Source organism: Martes martes (genome assembly GCF_963455335.1).
Source record: "Martes martes genome assembly, chromosome: 2".
Classification (NCBI taxonomy): domain Eukaryota; kingdom Metazoa; phylum Chordata; class Mammalia; order Carnivora; family Mustelidae; genus Martes; species Martes martes.
In genome coordinates, this window is record NC_137889.1 from 195,745,933 (window position 1) to 195,767,572 (window position 21,640).

General features: G+C 40.0%; 1 protein-coding gene across 2 annotated transcripts in view; it reads left to right on the forward strand.

Annotated features, from left to right (window-relative positions):
• Window positions 1-21,640, forward strand: part of SLC4A4 (solute carrier family 4 member 4) — a 346,042-nt gene that overhangs the window by 192,152 nt on the left and 132,250 nt on the right. For both annotated transcript variants that reach the window (XM_080796031.1, XM_080796032.1), the window contains exon 7: window positions 4,722-4,798. In XM_080796031.1, coding sequence (XP_080652157.1) covers window positions 4,722-4,798 — 77 coding nt within the window. The remainder of the gene's footprint in view (window positions 1-4,721; window positions 4,799-21,640) is intronic.

Here is a 21,640-nt window from a genome sequence, read left to right on the forward strand (position 1 = left end):
TTTGCTGTGCAGAAGCTTTTGATCTTGATGAAGTCCCGAAAGTTTATTTTTGCTTTTGTTTCCTTTTCCTTTGGAGACATACCTTGAAAGAAGTTGCTGTGGCTAATGTCAAAGAGGTTACTGCCTATATTCTCCTCTAGGATTTTGATAGATTCCTGCCTCACATTGAGGTCTTTCATCCATTTTGAGTTTGTCTTTGTGTATGGTGTAAGAGAATGGTTGAGTTTCATTCTTCTATACATAGCTGTCCAATTTTCCCAGCACCATTTATTGAAGAGACTTTTTTCCACTGGATATTTTTTCCTTCTTTGTCAAAGATTATTTGACCATAGAGTTGTGGGTCCATATCTGGGCTCTCTACTCTGTTCCATTGGTCTATGTATCTGTTTTTGTGCCAGTATCATGCTGTCTTGGTGATCACAGCTTTGTAGTAAAGCTTGAAATCAGGCAACATGATGTCCTCAGTTTTGTTTTTCTTTTTCAACATTTCCTTAGTGATTTGGGGTCTTTTCTGGTTCCATACAAATTTCAGGTTTGTTTGTTCCAGCACTTTGAAAAATGCTGGTGGAATTTTGATCAGGATGGCACTGAAGGTGTAGATTGCTCTGGGCAGTATAGACATTTTAGCAATGTTTATTCTTTTTTTTTTTAAGATTTTATTCATTTATTTGACAGAGAGAGACACAGCAAGAGAGGGAACAGAAGCAGAGGGAGTGGGAGAGGGAGAGGCAGGCTTCCCACCAAGCAGAGAGTCTGATGCGGGGCTCTATCCCAGGACCCTGGGATCATGACCTGAGCCGAAGGCAGACACTTAATGACTGAGCCACCCAGGCACCCCAACAATATTTATTCTTCTGATCCATGATCATGGAATATTTTTCCATCTTTTTGTGTCTTCTTCAGTTTCTTTCATGAGTGTTCTGTAGTTCCTTGTGTACAGATCTTTACCTCTTTGGTTAGGTTTATTCCCAGGTATCTTATGGTTCTTGGTGCTATAAGCAAGTGGAATTGATTCTCTAATTTCCCTTTCTATATTTTCATTATTAGTGTGTAAGAAAGCAACTGATTTCTATGCATTGATTTTGTATCCTGCCACATTACTGAATTTCTGTATGAGTTCTAGTAATTCAGGGGTGGAGTCTTTTGGATTTTCCATATAAAGTATCATGTCATCTGTCTTCATTGCAATTTGAATACCTTTTATTTCTCTTTGTTATCTGATTGCTGTTGCTAGGACTTCTAGTACTATGTTGAACAACAGTGGCGAGAGGGGGCATCCTTGTGGTGTTCCTGATCTCAGTGGGAATGCTGTCAGCTTCTCCGCATTGAGAATGATATTTATTGTAGTTTTTCATAGATAGATTTTATGAAGCTGGGGAATGTTCCCTTTATCCCTATACTTTGAAGAGTTTTAATCAGGAAAGGATGCTGTATTTTGTCAAATGCTTTTTCTGCATCAATTGAGAGGACCATGTGGTTCTCCTCTCTTCTCTTATTGATTTGTTCTATCACGTTGATTAATTTGCAAATGTTGAACCACCCTTGCATCCCAGGGATAAATCCCACCTGGTCATGGTGGATAATTTTTTTAATGTACTGTTGGATCCTATTAGCTAGGATCTTGCTGAGAATCTTAGCATCCATATTCATCAGGGATATTGGTCAGAAATTCTCCTTTTTGATGGCATCTTTGCCTGGTTGGGGGATCAAGGTAATGCTGACCTCATAGAAAGAGTCTAGAAGCTTTCCTTCTGTCTCTATTTTATGAAACAGCTTCAAGAGAATAGGTATTATTTCTTCTTTGAATTTTTGGTAGAATTTCCCAGGGAATCCATCAGGTCCTGGACTCTTGTGTTTTGGGGAGATTTTTGATCACTGCTTCAATCTCGTTACTAGATATTGGTCTATTCAGGTTGTCAATTTCTTCCAGTTTTAGTCTTGGAAGTTTGTAGGTTTCCAGGAATGCAACCATTTCTTCTAGGTTGCTTAACTCATTGGCATATAACTGTTGATTATAATTTCTGATGATTTATTTATTTCCTTGATGTTAGTAGTGACCTGTCCCCTTTCATTCATAATTTTATTAATTTGGGTCCTCTCTCTCTTCTTTTGAATTAGTCTGGCCAGTGGTTTATTGATCCTACTGATTCTTTCAAAGAGCCAGCTTCTAGTTTCATTGATGTGTTCTACTATATGTCTAGTTTCTAACTCATTGATCTCTGCTCTAATCTTTATTATTTCCCTTCTTGTGCATGGGGTTGGCTTAATTTGTTTTTGATTTTCCAGTTCTTTGAGGTGTAAAGAGAGTTGGTGTATTTGGGATTTTTCAGTTTTTTTGAGTGTGGCTTGAATGGCTATTATTTCCCCCTCAGGACCGCCTTTGCTGTATCCCATAGGTTTTGGACTGATGTGTCTTCATTCTCATTGTTTTCCATGAATTGTTTAAGTTCTTCTTTGATTTCCTGGTTGATCCAGACTTTCTTGAGGAGGATGGTCTTTAGCTTCCAAGTGTTTGAATTCCTTCCAAACCTTTTCTTGTGGTTGAGATTCGGTTATTTCTTAACGTTGGCCTACTTTCCCCCATCTAGTTCCTCTATGTTCCTTGGACCTGTGCCTTCTTTGGACCCCCTGTCTAGTACAAATACATCCATACTATCATGGGAGAAATGATGAGGCAGTAAATGAAGTTTCTTGGAAAAGTTGTGATATCAGTCAAGGTTACTATTGTAATGAAAAGTTCATTCATTTGATTTCTACCTATTTAGATTTTGCAGCAGTAGGACAGTGCTTGGGCTAAAATGTTCCTTTGCAGTGTTTATAGTTTCCAAAGCAAATGAATGAATTTAGGATGTTTCCCACAAAATTTAAATTACTTAATGAAACTTCTTTCAGATTATTTCAGTTTTGCCACTTACATCAATTGATTTGGTAATGAGAAATCAGTCTTATCTATTAATTTTCATAAACTACTTTTAATTTATGATTAGGATTGTGAAGGCTTCATTGCTTTAGGAATTTATGGTTCAGATTTCCTCAGTTATTCAGGTAGAATTTTCACCCAGCTAGTCCAAATAACTGCTTTTACTTCTAATATGAGAAGCAAAATTAGAGCTACTCATCATTTCCTATTACTTTCAAGCCCAAAATTATTTGGGAGTATTCACATTTGTACCTGGTGTCTTTTGTTTTGAGTGCACGCTGGAAACCTGGTGTGTAGTTCAAAGAAGAAAATGTTGCTTTCAAAAAGGTTCTTTTAATTTTGCTCATAAAGCATTTTTTCAGATGTAACTTTCCTTTGAAAAATGCCCTGTGCTCAGATTTTCCTAGAATAAAATGTCCCACCAGGTAAAGGGTTTAAGAGATCTAGGCCATGCTTACTCAATGAAATGCAGCAGAGTGGAAAATACCCTGTCTTGCCAGCTCAAGAAAATTATGATTTTTCTGATTTAGTAGTTAAAGACAATTATATTCTTTAAAGAGCTGCTTTTACTTGTAGATTAAATTATTTAGGAGTAGATTTTAGTCAGCGGTAAAATTATGTGTTGACCTTTCTATCTGAAGGAGTGAAAGTCTATAATCTAAAAAATAATTTGGAAGCAAACGTGAAACTATGGTCAAACTTTGGTGCTTGTTTTTCAACCCTTGTCCTTTTGGTGTGAAGGCCAGCCTGAGTCAGATCATTGAGGATTAATGATGAATGCATTACTCAGCACCCTGCCAGGGTTGGGTCAAACACCCTGGCTTTGAAAAGTTACTCTTTTGCTCAGTGAGCTTAGACATTTCAAGTCCAACTGCAGGTCCAACTGCAAAATGAACAGAATGTTTTTCTTTTGCTTAACATAGTCTACTAGAAGATGGGTTATCACTCTTCTAGATGTCCTTCCTCTCTTTTCTTGTATAATGGTGTCTACAGTCATTGGCTGGATTGTCAGTAGACTTAACCTACAGCCACTGTATCACCAGGGAGCTTCGTTCCCATGAAGTATTCCTAATGAAATCCATTCCTTAATGTGAAGAAGAAGATTGGCACGGTGAGGGGAAAGTAGGGATGTGCTTATATGAGTCTGGCAAATGGGAATGCAAGAAGTAAGGGGCCTGTAGTTGCACTACTTTGAGGTAAAGAATGGGGATTCTGGATCGGATGCCCACCAAGGAGAAATCTTCTTGATTAAAATGTCAGCTGGGAAAGGGAACACAGATGGGTTTTGGGGTTGATCAGAGGGAGTGATGACCTTGGAAAGACTGCAGAGACCTGAGGAGAGGAGGTCCAGGCCTATAGTCTGGGGCCGTCACTGCTGACATGAAGAAAGGGAAAAAAAGGCCATCTCTGTGGGAGGTAGGAAAAGGAAAGGATACCAGGTAGATTAGGATGTGTATAAAGGGCAGAGACAAAAAAAAAAAAAAAAAAAAAAAGCAAGCCAAACAAGGAGTAAATTTATTTTTATGCATATTATTTTAGGTGTTTCTTCCAAAGTTTAACTCATCTTGAACTTGACCCAGGCAATAAGACTTAAACATGGTATTTGTGATTTTACATACTTCTAACTTAACCATCTTTGTGCTCCAACCTGTAATCTGGAAAACTCTTCAGGAGATCCCAGTGGAGCTAAAACATCATTGCCATTCTCATCGTCATCTACAAGTGTTTATGAGGTGTACAACCAACGTCTTGTGTTTTTGAAAACAAGTCTTTAATTAGGGTTTGCTTTTGTTTTTTTCAGGTAGCCCAGCCATGACCCATAGGAATCTGACTTCCTCCAGTCTGAATGACATTTCTGATAAACCGGAGAAGGACCAGGTAAGCAAAGAAATCTTACTTCTTTGAAACGGAAGACTAAATATGTTCCAGAAGATGCTGGAATAAGGTTAGAAATGATGGTTCCCTAACTTAAAAGGGACTGATATGTGTGGATGGGTTTGTTGTTGTTGTCCTTTGTTCTCTGAGGGAAGGGAAAGCACTATGTCAAGGGATTTGAAGTTCAAAGGTAAGAATTAGTCTTGACTCCAACCCTTACAGATGTAGTCTCTTGGACAACTTAAGTCTTAGAGCCAGAGTTATCTCAGTTCTTAAAATAGTAATAATAATCCCTGCCACAGGGTTATTGTGAGGATTAAAAGAGATAATTTAGGAAAAAGTGCATTGGTAAAGTATAAAAGTCTAAGAAATGCTGGCAATGGTTAACTTTTGGGGCATACGTCAGGCAAAGGTAATGGTAGTCTTGTTAGCTGTATATATGTTTGTCTGTTAAAACAAAGTAGCCTGTTTGACATGAAGAGCAATTAGGTTTTGAACCTTGATTTACTTACTCCTTTTAAAAATATTTTATGTATTTATTTGAGGAGGAGAAAGAGAGAGAGAGAGACTGCAAGGGCAGGGGGAAGGAGAAGCAGGTTCCCCACTGAGCAGGGAGCCTGATGCAAGGCTTGATCCCCGGAGGCTGGGTTCCTGACCTGAGCCAGGGCAGACGCTTAACTGACTGAGCCACCCAGGTGCCCCTAGATTTACTTTCTTTTAAAAAGAGTATGGTAGAATTTGGGCTATTTTTCCCAGTTGGGTGGGCATCTGGATATAGAAAATGGTGAGTAGGTATAATTTTGTACTTTACATTGAAAAACAAAACGAGTTACTTTGGACTAATTGGGTGAAAATTCCACCTGACTAAAGAAATCTGAGTTATATATTTGAAGGCAATGGAGACTTGTGATGATGTGCCTCTTTCCCGGATGGCTCTTATAGTAGCGACAGAGGTTTAGAGGCCTTGCTGATTCTAACAGGTACAGGAAGGTGAATTCATGCTTTCTTATGAAGTGGTTTTGGATTCCTTTTTCCTTCCCTTCACGAGCAGCACCCTATAGGCCTTCATCATCTCAGACTGGATTGCTAGAAAAGCTTTGGAACTAAACCCTTGTTTCTGTTTTCTCTTATTTCAGTAATATGCTTTTCATGTTATTGTCCTCATATTTCTTTTGTGGATCAAAGTTTATAAGGCCTTCCTATCAAGTCAAGTTTAGATTTCCCTACCTGACTTTCAAGATTCTCGGAAATCTAGTATTGTCCTTCTTGTCTTAATTTGTGCTCCTCAGAAGAGGAACTCTCTGCTTTGGTCAGGCTTAGTTACCTCCCTATTACATTGAGATTGATTCTAGGTTCCTAGAGCTGCTCCCCCTTCATGTACTAATATGGCTAGCTCCCCTCCTTATATTTGCCTCCCCCTTGAAATAAGCAGGAGGGGATCATTTAAATATTGGATGCATTGGGAGCTACATAGCAGTACCAGCAAGGAGAAAACTCAGTAAACAAGGACTCGTTTAGAGTTGCCCTCAAAACTATTTGGTCCATTTTGGCTTCATTCAGTATTTACCAGTAAGGTTCTGTTTCTGTGGTTTGCCAGGGGTCTTGATACTGAATAAGGCAGTGGCTTGATACAGGATAAGGCAGAGTTAGGAATATCTGGTTGGTAAGACTTTTTTTTTTTTTGAAAAAAATTTTATTACTGACAGTTCTCTTGCCAGGAATTTGCCAATAAGCGGCTGGTAAATGCTGGCTAAGAGAAATTTCTTACCTTCTTGAGTGTCTTCAGATCTGGGCCTATGCAGAGGAAATTTGATGGCTTAAGATGCATATTACATAAGCTTTTGATTCCAGTGTTCGATGAAATATGTTGAAACATAATGGTTTGGGGGTGTTGATTTAGCTGTAAAAACCTGTGTGATTATGGAACTGGAAACCAGAATCTTTGATGACTCTCATGAACATCCCATATTCTTTGAGGTTCCTATTAAGTGAAACCAGGATGATTTAAATCAGGAGTTTTGTTCCTTTTGTTTTCAAAGCCAGGAAATGAAGGCTGCTGAATATATCATTAAAAAAAAAAAGACTGTTTATTTGAAGGAGAGAGAGAGAAACTGAGAGTGTGAACAGGGGGACGAGCAGAGAGAGAGGGGGAAGCATACTGGACACGGAGCATGGAGCCCCACGCAGGGCTCCCGCCCAGGACCCTGAGATCATGACCTGAGCTGAAACCAAGAGTCCTGCATTTAACTGACTGAGCCACCCAGGCATCCCTACTGTATGTTTTTAACAAAACACAATATATCATTTTAAGAGCAACTGTCCATCTGCATTGTAACTGTTAAGTAACTGCAGCTAATCCAATGAGCTCTTCATCCCCCAAAGAGGAAGAAAGTCTATTCTTTGCTTCCCACCGAAGAGTTTGAAGAGAAGGTTTGGAACTGACCCGTGATCTCATCTATAATGAAAGGCAAATTAGGAATTCAAACTAATATTTTTCGGTTTCTGTACTTGCTATTTTAGTAACTTCAAATGCAAAAGCTTCTGGATCACTTTAGGGTGAGAAGAAGAAAATAGGTGTGTAAAGAAGATGAAGCTATGGCAAACACACACACACACACACACACACACACACACACAACTCAGGCTTTTATTTTTTAATCTCTTTTTTTTCCTTCTGGGTAGGAAAAAAAGGTTGCCAGGCTCAAATTTGTTTTGAAAAAGCTTTTATAATTAATTAGCCAATGTCCTGGAAATGATCTTGGCAGTAAAGTCAAACTTGTTCTGTATGCTTTTCCAAGTTGGCCCCAAAAACTTCCATCCGAATGGAACTGAAGTTTCTGATTGACTGATTATTCTGCCTGGCTACAATTTGAACAGTTGCAATGGTGCCTCTCCACTTCCTGGAGCCATATAACTTCCCAGTAGCATAAGAACTATGGGTTTAATGCTCAGAGTTATGAAGAGGAGAAGGATTTCTTTGACAGCAACATAGTGACAAAATTTGAGGGCATATTTTTTATGAGATTCTGTTTTGGGAAAACAGAAGAAACAAATCTGTGGACTGCACTTTTTCTCTCTGGCTCTGCCAAGCCTATGTACTTATGATTTCAGTAGCGGCTGCCTTATTGAGAAATAGCTCAAAATAGTTAACAGCAGAAGAGCATAGCCAAAATTTAGGTGATTCAATGCCTCAACAATATTCCAACTTGGATGTTATATTTATTAAGCAGAAAAGCACCTGGGAAGAAGTAGATAAAAAAAAAAACAAAACACATCTGGAGCTCATCTACTTGTAAATCTACATAAATAATCTCTTCTATTTTGTTGCTATGGAGGATTTTTTTCTTCATTATCCAGTTCCCTTCCCCATTTACCTTAGATTGATTTGTTTTTCTATCTCCTTTCATTCCTTTTCTGTTAAAAAAAAAAAAAACTTAGAAGTGCGATGGGTGCTTGTCAATTGTGGTGGCTTAGTTCTGATTTGCATTTGAGTATGGAATCAGCTGTGAGGATAAGAAAACCTTTCTCATTATTTTACTTCTTAGCTTTAGCTCTGGCAGAAGTACTATGCTAAGTGTACAATGATTTTACAAGGGCCTGACTTTTTTTCAGATATCAGTAATGCAATGACACCTCACAATTTCATGATCAACCTTCAGTGGAGTGGCAGTGCAAAGACTACAGTGGATACAGTAGATGTGCAAATACCTTGCAGATTCTCAGAAAGACGCTGCTCGCATAACCTTGTAGCTTCTTACCTGGTTATCACTTGTATGCTGTTCCTTATTTAGCTAGCTTATCTGAGATCCTATCCATAGGTCTACTGGTAGAATTTGGGGGAAGGTTAATTTCTAAAGTGCAATGTGATCATGTTTAGCACTACCTATTGCCTGTTATCTCCCAATGTACTTGTCTGTCTTGATTTCTGTTTTTGAAGTCCTCCCCCCTCCCCCCCAGAAATCAACCTGGATTTAAATATTTTGTCAGAGAGTAAGAGGATGAAACCATTAAAACCGTGTGTAAGTTTGAAATTGCTAAGCATGACTGCCTTAAAGGGAATCTAGAAAGAAACATCTTGTGATTGAACAACCTTAATCCTTTTCTTACACATGTGTAATATAGGAATGAGTCAACTAAATTCAGCTGAGATGATTTCTTCATAGTTCTGAGGATTTCCTTTCTAAGGCTCACATAAAGCTTCCCTTCATGTTAATAGCTTTTTCATATGCACGGTGACAGGAAAATACAAGAGCACCCCCTTTTTCTTTTCCACAGCTCAGCCAGAAAACCCTCTAATTCACCCTGAGCACTGGGCGGTCGCAGTTCCTCTTCAAAGAAGGTGCAGGGGCTAAGAAAGACGCATATTTTCTGGGGCTATAATACATATCTTTAGCACATTTTTAGAGCCATTGAAACACTGTGGTGTTGGGAGAGCTCCAAATGGAATCGTATCTGTGAAAACCGGACAACAAAGGCATGTTGTGAGGAGGTGGCGACATCCTTAGATGTCATTAGCCACCATGGTTTGGGGGGCTGCGGTGAACTTCCCTGTGGCTCACTGGCTACCGTGTTTCTTCAGCCAGGTGTCCTTGATGGGACCTGGTGTCGCCACTGCCATGGTTATCTTTGCAGTCTTCTTTCAGAGGGCATTAGCTTGCCACTTAGATGATTAACAAAACTGGTATTTGTTATTATCTTTCCTTCTCTGCAAGAAATTTCACTTTATATAGCTTCCTTCTCCCACCTGATGCTTTCTCCCATATTCTTAAAGAATTAACAATCAGTGGTTACTAGTAGTGTTTTTTGAAGTGCTGATGTACTGATTTCATGAACCTGTGTCCCACTTAAAATTGGGGCAGTTGGATTTTCCCATTTTCATAATTCTATATTTTCATGAGAGCTGTTTATTTGAATCCGAAGACTAACATTCAATTAAAAACAGTTTCTGCGTCGGCTTGAAAATGAAGCAGATTAACCTGTCTGAAGTAAAGTAAGTTCTGTCTTGTATTGTTAGGTAAAGGAAAGGAGAGTCTTTTTGGTGAAACTTAGAAATATGATTTTAAGTAACTGTGAGGCTGCAACAAATTTGAACTTTTAAGTCACCCCATAACTGTATGCTGCTGTGATTTGAACTCATTCATTCATTCAAAAAATATATCCTGGGCTACAAAGTGTTCTCGGAGGGGGGTAGGGTTCCAGAGATGAATGAGACATACATTTTTTGACTCATAAAGCTCCCGTGCTTTTGAGGACAGGAGGGCAATAAAGAATAGAAACAAGTAAACAAATGAGTAGAGTAATTTCTCATGATCACAAATACTATCTTGAAAATATAGCAGGGTAAAGTGAAACGGTTCAGAAAAGCTATTTTAGGTAGGAGGGTTAGCCAGAAAGGAGAAGGTATGGGGGAAGAGGCTTCTAGACTAAGCACAAAGCAAGAGTGAAGCCTCGAGACAGGAATGAACGTGGTGTATCCAAGAAACGGGAAGAAGAAAAAACACGTCCAGAGTGGCTGGAGCAAAGGTAGCCGGTGTGAAGTAGTAGATGAGGCCAGGGAAATCACACAGGGCTACCTTTTCACTTTTATTCTAAGTACAGTGAGACACTGTTTTAGGAGTTTTACCTGGAGAGTTGTGTGTACTGCTTCGCATTTTATAAAGTCCACTGAGGATACTGTGTGATAGGGCAGAGGGATTTTCCAGGGTGCTGGATCATCTGGTGGCGTTCCTGTAATTCAGCATCGGCTGAGCCCCACAGCGCATTAAACTGGTAGCTGTAAAGACTCAGTCATCTGTTTCTTCATACATTTACCATAGACATCAAGATCTTACTCCTGTCAGTAAAGGAAGTTCTGTTTCACCAAGTATTTTAAGAAAGAAAAAGTTTCCTGTTAATTAGACTAAATTATGATTATTAATAAAATGTTAAAATGTTTTAAGGTACCAGAACTGGACATGGGCCACCAAGAGTGGTGGGTCCGAGCTTTTGAGTGATTGCTTCTCTACCTCTAGTTTTCCTGTTGATGTAACTACTGACTGACGTCAGGCGTGTCACCCGGGTAAAACACACGACTCATACAACTTTCCCTGGAGGCCTGAGGAACAGTGACAAGCATCTTAGTCTTTATTGTTCAGAAAGGAGCACCAGTTTGTAGGGGGGGGTCCCACTCTTACCTGTACCTGTGAAAGAATTGCACTCAGGACAACTGCAGGGCATTCCTGGATTGGACATATAATGAAAGGGGTGGCAGGTTTTATGTCTTAAATAATTAACTGGCATGTTTTCTACTTGATGGCACCTTTTATCTTCTTTTCAGTAGGTAGCATTCTGCCTGTATTCCAGTACCATGAATATTCTTAGAATATATTGAGGAGAGTCATGGAATACCATCAACAATTATCTCTGATGGATGTCTACTCTCATGTCACATGTTACCTACTTCTGACCATGAATTCATTAAAAAGATAAATGACTTTTTTTCCCTTGGAAGTGACAAATTGTTACACAGCCAGAAAACAGCAATACCTTATTATGAACACCCTAGGGGCCTGGTTAAAAAACCCTTTCTTTCTTTCTTTCTTTCTTTCTTTCTTTCTTTCTTTCTTTCTTTCTTTCTTCCTTTCTTTTTTTTTTTTTCAAGACTTTTAATTTTTTTTTAATTTATCTGAGAGAGAGAGAGTGAGAGAGAGCATGAGAGGGGATAAGGTCAGAGGGAGAAGCAGACTCCCCCTGGAGCCGGGAGTCCGATGCGAGACTAGATCCAGGGACTCAGGGATCATGACCAGAGCCCAAAGTAGTCGCTCAGCCAATTGAGCCACCCAGGCGCCCTAAAAAACCCTTTCTAATCGTTGTAAATATATACATGGAGTCATTCTTAACCTGCTATAGTAACATGTTATTATCTGTACTTTTTTTAAACTTTAGTTTTTTCTGACTTCCAAAGAATACAGAATTGCTGTAAAAATTCAAACAAAGCAAATCTGAATAAAATAGAAAGTGAAAGTTCACAAATTCTCATCCTCAAAATAACCATTATTAGCAGTTTGATGGAGAGTCCTCTAGATTTTTTCTATGCATAAAAAACTTTATACTTATTTATATGAAATACAAATAGGATCATATTGTTCTTCAGCTGGATTTTTTAAAACCTAACAATGCCACAGACATCTACCTTATTCTTTTCAAAGGCTGTAGTCCACAAGATTCCTATTTTATTTAAGTGATGTTCTGTTATAGATATTTAGTTATTTTCTTTGCAATTACTAGTCAAGCTTTTAAGAAAACACCTTATTGTAACTTTTTTTTTTTTTTGCATTCTTTAGTGAGTATTTCTGGAGGAGAAATTTTTATAAGTGGAATTGCTGGCTCACTGTGTATTGCCAATTACCTTCCCAAAAGTTTATACCAATTTGTGTCCTAGATTTTTAAAACATTTTAATAAATCCTCCTCCACTGCGGGGATACTTTATGCCAATCAGATTTGAGTTTCTTCTTTATGATTCACTCCAGCAAAAGCTTAGCGACTCACGTTGCTAAAGTGAAAAGAATCTCAGTCACTGGCATCTGCCTCCCAAATCACTTTGGGGGCTTTTTTCAGAAGCTTAAAATATTGAGGCTAAAACTGGGTTTATTCTCCCGGTCTGATTGGATCTCTGGGCTGGCTGTTTCTTCTGTCTCCTGAGGTAAAGAGGTGAAAAGCACAGTGGCAGTGAACTTGGCCACCTGTATGTTTCTTACTGCTTTTGCTAAAAGGTGTTGCTGTCCCCAGCTGTCAAAGAAAGCCTTCAGGCTTTGTGGGAATTTCCTTGGCAACTGAGAATGGCTTCATCTCAAGAGCCCTTCCTGGTGGTCAGCCTTTGGTCAGCATTTGGAACAAAAAGGAACATTGCAAGAAGAGTTGGACAAGTATTCTCTTTGAAGCGCTGTTCGACACATTTGCAGCTTGGCTCTGTTTCTCCTTCCTCTCCCGGACTCCCCACCCCCATGAGAATTTTAAGTGAACTTACATCCAGACTATAAAGTTACTTCAGTGAAAAGTTCATACCTTATGTGGAAGTGCTTTATTAGGAACTTTGAAGGAGTGTTGTCATCTGGGATAACTGATGAAGAAATCATTGAACCATTCTTTGCATGTTGGGGAGTATTTGCAGATTTTGCTGTTTCTTTATTTCCCTCTCAACAGGGAATGGCTGCACAGTGGATTTATGAAGAGGCCATTCCATGGGAGGAGGCCTTTCTTGCTCTTCTTCAGCAAGAGAAGGGCTCCCCACTGTTTGTAGCTCACTGGTCTGATTGATCCAGTGGCTGGTTGATTTATTTGCCTCCACAGAATCTCATGACCTTATCAATCACCAGCAGGGCGTCCTGATTTCTCCGTGTGTTACCACCAATGGTCTGGTTGCACTCCCTAGCACTGAACTGAAATGAAGACAACCCTCCTTTCCTTCCCCTCTGCCTCCATGATAAAAGAGCAACAGTAATTTTTTTCTACAATCTGAAAGACAGTAGTTAATTACACAAGACTGGCATTATTGCCTAATCAGCGTTCTGTGCATCCACATACGAAAGGCGAGAAAATAACGGAGTCATTGTGTAGGGAGCCATTGTGATAATTTTGAACTTCAAAATTAGCTGCACTATTATTGATTCAGGGGCTCACCTGATAGTATTGAGTCTGTTCCTCTATGAAGAATAACTAACAAGAACTAATATAGTTAGACACTTACTTACACTAATGCCTTGGGGTTGGTACTGTCAACCCCGTTTTACATATTGGCAAAGCTGAATCACAAAGAGATTAAGCAATTTCCCCAAAGTTGAATAGCATCTAAGTGGTAGCGCTGCATTCTGGCCCTACAGCCTATTCTCTGAATGAGTACAGTGATGCTGCTTGTTTGGATTACGGTCTTTTTTAGGTCCCCAGGCACAGGTGTCAAATTGATAGTTACTGCCGTTCAGTCTGTCCTTGAGGCACACACCATGCTGAGTAGGCTAATCACCAGAATTACTAGTAACTAAACCAACAATGTAAAAAAAAATTCTTAAGGGTCTTATGGTGACCAGACGTTTCTGTTGCCACAGTGATTAAAAGGCTCAACCAGTAGTTTGTTGTGTGCCCAGACCCTAAGTGGTGTTGGGGGATGTCAATGAGAGAAGGCCAATAGAATAAAAATATAACATGTAATCTTAGATTGTGAGTTTCTAACTAGCTGGAGAGACTGAATAAACTGCTGGTGCTGACAGTAAAGTGTGGCAGTCCCCTGAAAGACAGGATAACTGTGCGGGCCAGAACCATCAGTCACAGGGAAACAAGAGACTCTAGAAGCATCATTCTATTGTGGAGAACATCAGTAACAGAAAATAAGGTTTTTAGCTGAATGTAATACTCTTCTTTGGAGAAAAAGGTAGTAAATTGGAATGTAACTATCTGTAGGTTAACCACGCAAGTGAACAATTTGGTTTATCCAATAAATGGAAAATGTTGGGATTTAAAAATTTCTGGAAATAATGGCCCAACCCTCCCTCCACCCCCATGAAATACAACAAGATTTCAAATTTTTTTACTGTTTGAGTTAACCTGTAGAATTAGCAAAAGTAGATTAGTTAGCTAGTTGATTTGTCTGTGGACCATGGTGGATACTCCCTTCATTTATAGATCCTTACTTGTGCTTTGCTCAAACACCCCATGACTCCTTGACTTTCAGACTGTTCAATAGTCATTCTCACTATAGGTATATTCACCCCTTGACCATGAAGTGTGAGAGGTACACATCATTAGAACTTCTGTATTTTTTTTGGTAAGAGACAAACAATTATTATTGAATTTTTTTTATGAAGTTCATCTTAGGAGTAGCTTTGAAGACTTAAACAAGCATGTTAAACCTTAAGTGCTATGAATCTCAGTTTCCGGTTTCATGATACAGGTGTTGTGATTCAGTCTGAACTGCCTCCTCCACAGGGCTGCTGTGTGAAAAGGAACATGCTTAAAACACTTTAAAATAGGGGGGCGCCTGGGTGGCTCAGTGAGTTAAAGCCTCTGCCTTCGGCTCAGTTCATGAACCCAGGGTCCTGGGATCGAGCCCCTCATCGGGCTCTCTGCTCAGCAGGGACCCTGCTTCCTCCTCTCTCTCTGCCTGCTTCTCTGCCTACTTGTGATCTCTGTCAAAAAAAAAAACAACAACACTTTAAAATATGATACACATTTTCATTATCACGGTCATTTTCATTATTTAAATCTGCTACTGGTTTTTATTTTTGGTTGGTTTTGCAGTGAGATTGGTGGGATGCAAGTCAATTTCATTTCATATTTCTTTCTTCACCTTTCAAATTTACATTGCTAATTTGGCTCTTTGGGGTTTCATGCTCAACTTTTGCCCTCCACTGCTCTGCCTGCACGCTGCTGAAATGTGCCTGATTGCCCTTCTGTGGCTGCTGTTACTGCGTGCACATTTCCGTTGGACCCAAATGTCTCTTCTCTGCTTTTCCAGGTCCTACCTTTATGTTGGGACCTTAGTCAAGTGCTGCTTTTTCCATACATGCATCTTGGAACACTCTGACTCACGTTAATTACTCTTATCTTGGGTTTCTGACACCACGTGGTATTACTACATGTCATTTCACATGGATGCACTTGTTATTGTTTTTGGTATGTATGTATGTCTCACCTTCCTCATGGTGTGTGGGGAAGGGAGGCGGGGGGGGGGCAGGAGAGGCAGCGGTCTTGTGAGTTAGTTGATGTTAGAAATGATGATGATTAATCAAGGGTGAATCAGCTTCCACTTACCCTTTCTTGAGAACTTTTTCTTTTTAAAGGCTGAGAAAATGAGTATGAGAGTTTCTCAGAGAAAGGTGACTTCTCAGAGTATTATTTCTTTTCTTTTTGGTGACTTGAAAAATTAGTATTTCTTATGATCCCCGATAAAGTGTTTCATTAGGTTAACCAGTTGCTTGAAATGCCCATGCTTGCCCGTCTCATACATTTAAAATTTCTTTTTTTTTTTTTTTTTTGGCTAGGACAATCATGCAAATGCTAACATTTCAAATATAGTTTGCTCTTTCATTTGTTACAATCCATTTACACATTTTTTCTCATAATGAAAGCTCAATGGAACATAGTTAACTGGCTGATTGACATAGTTTAAAGAAAACACCAGATCTTTTTTTCTTTTCTTTTTTTTTTTTTTTTTTTTTGCCCGTTATTTAAAACAAAGTGTAGTGTGGCACAAGGACATTTTGGAAAAGACAGCTGTCAGCACAGAAAGATGTTCTGTTGCAAGATGACATGGTATTGCTAAGTGTTCCCCAAGCATAACACATTTAAATCATGGACTATTCAACATTTTACTTTTAGATATGAGCTACTTCACTTTGTATGAAATTAGCGAGACATTAAGGGTAAGCCATATCAAATTAGGAAAGAGTTTATCATTGAGTGGGATTTATTATTGAATTTAAAGTTCTATACATTATTATAGCCCTGTTTTGCTCATACATTTTTCTATAGTTTAGATTGCCAGGACAACGTTATGATAAAGAGCCAAGTATATTATTGAAAAAAAGAAAGAACCCATGTATTAGGATGACTTGTTTCAGAAAAACCTTTCAGTCAGAGTGAAATGTTGATCTTTTCTCCTGGTGGTTTTGATTGCATTCCTCGTTGTCTCGCAAATGAAACTTACCAGGGTAAAGCCCATTTCAGTATCAGCTTATTTGTGACCCTGAGAAATTAACAAGGGGAATTCCAGAAATTTCCATAAGTGGCTCTATAATGTGTGTGTGGTGTGTTTTTTAAAGATTTTATTTATTTATTTGACACACAGAGAGAGATCAAAGTAGGCAGAGAGGCAGGCAGAGAGAGAGGGGGAAGCAGGCTCCCCGCTGAGCAGAGAGCCCGATGCAGGGCTCGATCCCAGGACCCTGAGATCATGACCTGAGCCGAAGGCAGAAGCTTAACCCACTGAGCCACCCAGGTGCCCATATAGTGGTTTTATATGAAGAAAATCTTGGTGCATAATTTATTGCCTTGTTGAATTATAATCTCTAGGAAGAATCCCCAGACTCTGCACCCGAGAAGGGAGATCTTGTTTAGAAAAATAACAACTGCACTAGGACTTAAAATAGTTATGAAACTCTTTTTCTAAGTGCAGGATTCTCACAGAGTAACTCTTGTCACCAGGGGATCATGAAAACCTCTGTAAAACTGTGCCATGGAGGGATTTTCTTGGGGGTGGTGGCAGTGCTGTTCCTGTGCCCCATGTCTTCGTGGGACCCCGCATGACGTCCTGCTAACTCGGGAGAGTGTGGCAAATTCTTTTGAGAACCCTGGATTCATGTCACATTTTGGTTTCTAGTTATACTTCTAAAAACTCCTATGTTTTTTCATCTTCAAAAGGTGTATTAAAGTAGGACAACATGCAGGTTTTATTAAAATAAAAAACCAAATAAATGAAAATGAAAGGCTTTTAGAAGGTTCTCCCTTTTCTCGAAAGTTCTAGTAGGGACTGTATGCTCTTGTGCTAATATTTCCCTAGTCTGTGCCTTCATGATCGAAACCCTGTGCTGTGGGTTGGACTGTCTCATTTTAGTTGTGCCTTCTTGATCTAAATCTAAATACCTCAATATGGAGGGTCTTGGAGAAAAAGAATTTAAATCAAAGGGATAGAAGACTTAGAGTAGTTAGAGTAGTTCTCTCCCCAACCCCAGAATGTTCTGGATGGTAAGAAATGTGTGTTGCTTGAAGTAGTAGCAAAATCTGGGTTTTATAATCCCAGAGATGTCGGTTCAAATACTAGCTTTCGTCCTTAGAGCTGAGTGATCCTGTGCATGCACTTAATGTCTCTGAGCCTTAGGAGTGGGTAGAACCTTACCTTTCAGGTTCTTTTGAGAATAAAACAAGATAACGTATGTGAAGTACAACAGGTAGAGAGGCGAGGTGCTTGCCCACTGCCTTCTGTCTCCCTGTGAATAGTGCAGTAGGATAAACTATGAAACAAAGTCCTCACGGAAAGTAGAGCGAGTACAGTGAGTGAAACGATATAGTTTTAACTTTGTAGTGATTCAAGAGAAAGTAGCAAAATAGAACACTGGGGTATTTTTTAATTTTTGTTAAAATAGATCCCAAGGTAGAATGATTCTCTCTCCCACTCTCTCTCTTTCTCTCTTTTTTTTAATAGTTTCCAGAGGAGCATACATGTGAAATTTTGTAGAGATGGTGTTTTCTCTTTTCCCTCTTTTTCCTGAAAGTAACAAGCTCCTTGCCAGCCATTAGCAGTTATGTCAGGACTTACTTTGCATTCACACAAACCAGTATGGTTTTTAGATCTGAGCATAGAAAACGACGAAGCACTATGAAGTTACCTAGAAAATACAAAGGCAGGCTTTGCGCTGAAGGAGAGTGCTGTGAGCATCACTCACGGCTGAAAGCCGTTTGGTGGCTGCCCATTGCCTTCTTCATGAATCCAGAATCCTTAGCATGGCCTTTATAGCCCGGCACCATCCTGCCTAACTTCTCTAGCCAAAGGCGTTTTTCAAGGTTCTCTCCCTCACTGACTGTACTCCAACCACAGAATGTTCTTCTAGGTCCATTAAGGTGTCAGTCTGCCCCTGCCTTGGGGCCTTTGCCTGTGCTGTTTCCTCTGACTGAAATGCTCTTCCTGCCCGGACAACTGGTGCTCACTCATTCCTCTGTACTTGTCACGTCTTCAGGGAAGTTTCTGGTGACTCTCTGGTCGAGGTTAGAGACTGGGGCTATAGGGTCTTTTTGCACATTATGCTTTTTCTATCATGACACCCACTACAACTGTCATCAGATAATTGCTTATTTTAATTTTTGGTCAAATGCTTGTCTTCACCGATAGGCTATTTGCTTCAGAATTGAAGAGATAATGTCTGGCAAACTATAGCTTGTGGGTCAGAGACTGCCAGTGGCCCCAAAATGGTGAAGCTAAGAAGAGTTAGAGTTTTAAAGCGTTTTAAAAATAGAATTATGTGACAGGGAATGTATGCTCCCTGCAAAGCCTGAAATATTTACTAGTTGACCTTTCAAAGAAAAAGTTTGCTAGCCTGTGATCTAAATCATTGCTATGTATGTGGAATAGAAGAACTTAAATACATTTTTGACCACATGTCTTTTCTGAGCAGCCACTCAAGTGTAGTAAGCGTCCTTAGAGTTTGTGATGAGGTAAGCACTTCGATGGCTGAGGGCTGTGCGACCATCGTAGGGGTTTTAGCTCGAGAAAAACTATGCTCAAAGTATGTGCATTCATAACCAATGTAAATATGGAATGTCTTGGCATTTGTTTTTTAGCATGTGCTACCCCAACAGATATATTAGCAATTTGGATTAACACTTAATGCACGCTTTTCAGATTCTCAAAGGACACAAAATTGGCAAGGTTAGCTATCTACATTTTAAATCCTAGACTCAAGATAGAGAATGGTGCTGACAGGCTGAAACCACAAGGAATTTAACAAGAGTGAAGGTAAATTATGTAAGTTCAAAACATGCAGTGAATAAGAACATATGAAAAATCCTGCCTTGTTTGGATAGAAAGTTTATGGCTTTCATCAGAATTCACATTTTTCAAAGGTGCCCATGACTCAAAAACAGTGGAGGGGACGTAGTTACGGTAAGTAGGGTGGTGAGGTTCCTGGGCACTAAGCTAACGGGAATAATTAAAGTAACTTTTCCAGAACTCTGGGACAGGAGAAGTGTTGAGGGATAGGAAAGTCGTGAAGTTTACTTTAGAGTGAAAGAGAATAGATTCACTCTCTGTTGCCATGGGCATAAAATATAATAGTGGGTACATGTTTCATGGAGGTAGTTTTTATTTTAATATAAAGAGGAATTAGAAAATAGAGCTTTATCACTAATTTATGAAGCTTTTATTAAGTCTTCCTTACACAAAGCACTGTGTTAGGGTTCAGGACTACAAAAAGGAATAGGACACAGTCTCTGCCTTGTAGGGGTTCTAATTACAGACTGTGAGATAAACCCATAAATAATGTAGGGTGGTAGATATCTTAGCAGAGAGAAGGGAGTCTGAATTCTGCCAGTGCTGGGGAGTGGCCAGTAGTGACATGTGAGGTAATTCTTGAATTGAATGCTTTTACTATATGTTCAACAAGAAGCAAATGACTATAGGTTAGGACCAAAGTCACTGGGTGGGAAATTGGACTAGACAGTCTTTGAGTTCTTTTAGGATTTTATGATTTGGTGACTGTCAAACGAATGGCGCGTGGGGATTCAAAAATGGAAAATTCAAAAAAAAAAAAAAAAGAGGTAGAACGTAGCCCTGAAACTAGGGAACAAGGGAGTGAGTGAACCTCCATATTCATGTCAGAAACGTGGGAAAATTGGAAAATTGGGAAAAATGGGAATTGGGAAAATTGGGAAAATTGGGAAATTGAAAAATAAAGTAGCCCTGAAACTAAGGAATAAGGGAGTGAGTGAACCTCAATATTCATGTCAGAAACGTGGCCGTGATTTACTGGTGCTCAGTTCAGAGCTCCCCAGGTGCAAGCAGAGAACCTCTCAAGGAAACTTTTGTGTAGCTGTTGTCTGCGTTTCTGCCAGAATTTTATCCTCCCCTTGATTCTCTTTATCTACTTCTTCCATATTTTCTATTGTTCTAATTTGGTGCCTGTTCTCAGAGACCTCAGTGGAGGGTGCGTTAAAAAAAAATCTGCTAAATAAATAATAGCATGACTACTACAGATTTAATTATAGCCATACAGCTGCCTGTTTGAAGTGTTCTGCTGGGGCCATATGGTCCCTTGTACATCTCAGCCCTGGAAGGACCTGGTTTAAATGTTTCCCAGCTGACAGTGTTGAATTCTCAGAGAACGGCTCGCCGTCATTTGGAAGTCCATAGATGGTGTGCTTTACCTCTGTTGTCTCTGCAGATGGACGTTTTATTGACAGTCGCTTACTAGGCTGCAAGCAGTCGGATCGCAACGCCCCGCCCAGACAGGTCTCCAGCGCCACGTCTGCTCGGTCGTTCGGCAGGCTGATTTTTGTCACCACATTGGATGTGCTAAGTGGAAAGCACTGCTATATTTAACAACGTTCACTCAGTGGCTTCTCAAAAACAGCATTTTAGTGGGTGATTCTTGTAATTATTTTCTATCCTGGTGGAGTGGGGGAACAGAAGCCGGGGGCCCGGGTGGGGGGGGGCGTCTCTTGTGCCCGTGCAGCTCTGGCAGGAGTGTGACCTTGAATGAACATAGAGCTTCTCCGGGTCTCAGGAGGGCCAGAATCGGCCCCTTCCGGGTCCCTTGTAGTTTCCCAGATTCTGCAAGAATCATCTAGGGAACCTGTTCTTGCCAGTGATGCGCATCGAGCATAGAAGGATGCTCTTCCTTTCCCCCCTTGTGGCGTTCTGAGTATCTCTTTTCCTCGTACAAATTCCCCATTGTTTGGACCGCCAAAAGCTTTCAGTATGAGCTCTGTACACAGAGGCCTAAGCCTCAGAGAAGAGCAGTTTTGGTCTTCATTATGTACCTTTTCAGGTGAAAGGCTGTCTAATGCGTTTTCCACATCAGCAGTCCATTTCGTCTGTGATGAAATCATGGATGCTTCCACCAGAGAAATGCACTGTCAATGTGTAGGCACAAAAACTTGCATATAATTTCAAACTGCCCGTGGAGCCCCCGGAGTCCCACCAGGGACCCCACGTTTAGAGCCACTGCTCTGTGCTTTGACAAGAGTCCTGGCTCTTCCGTCTTGCTCTGGGTGAAAGGACCTGCAGAGGTGGTTGAGGACAGAGAAGTGGAAGGCCGAAGCTCGAAGCCCCAGCTCTGAGGCCCACGGGGCACGGAGAGCAGAGGCATGTCCAGCTCATGGGC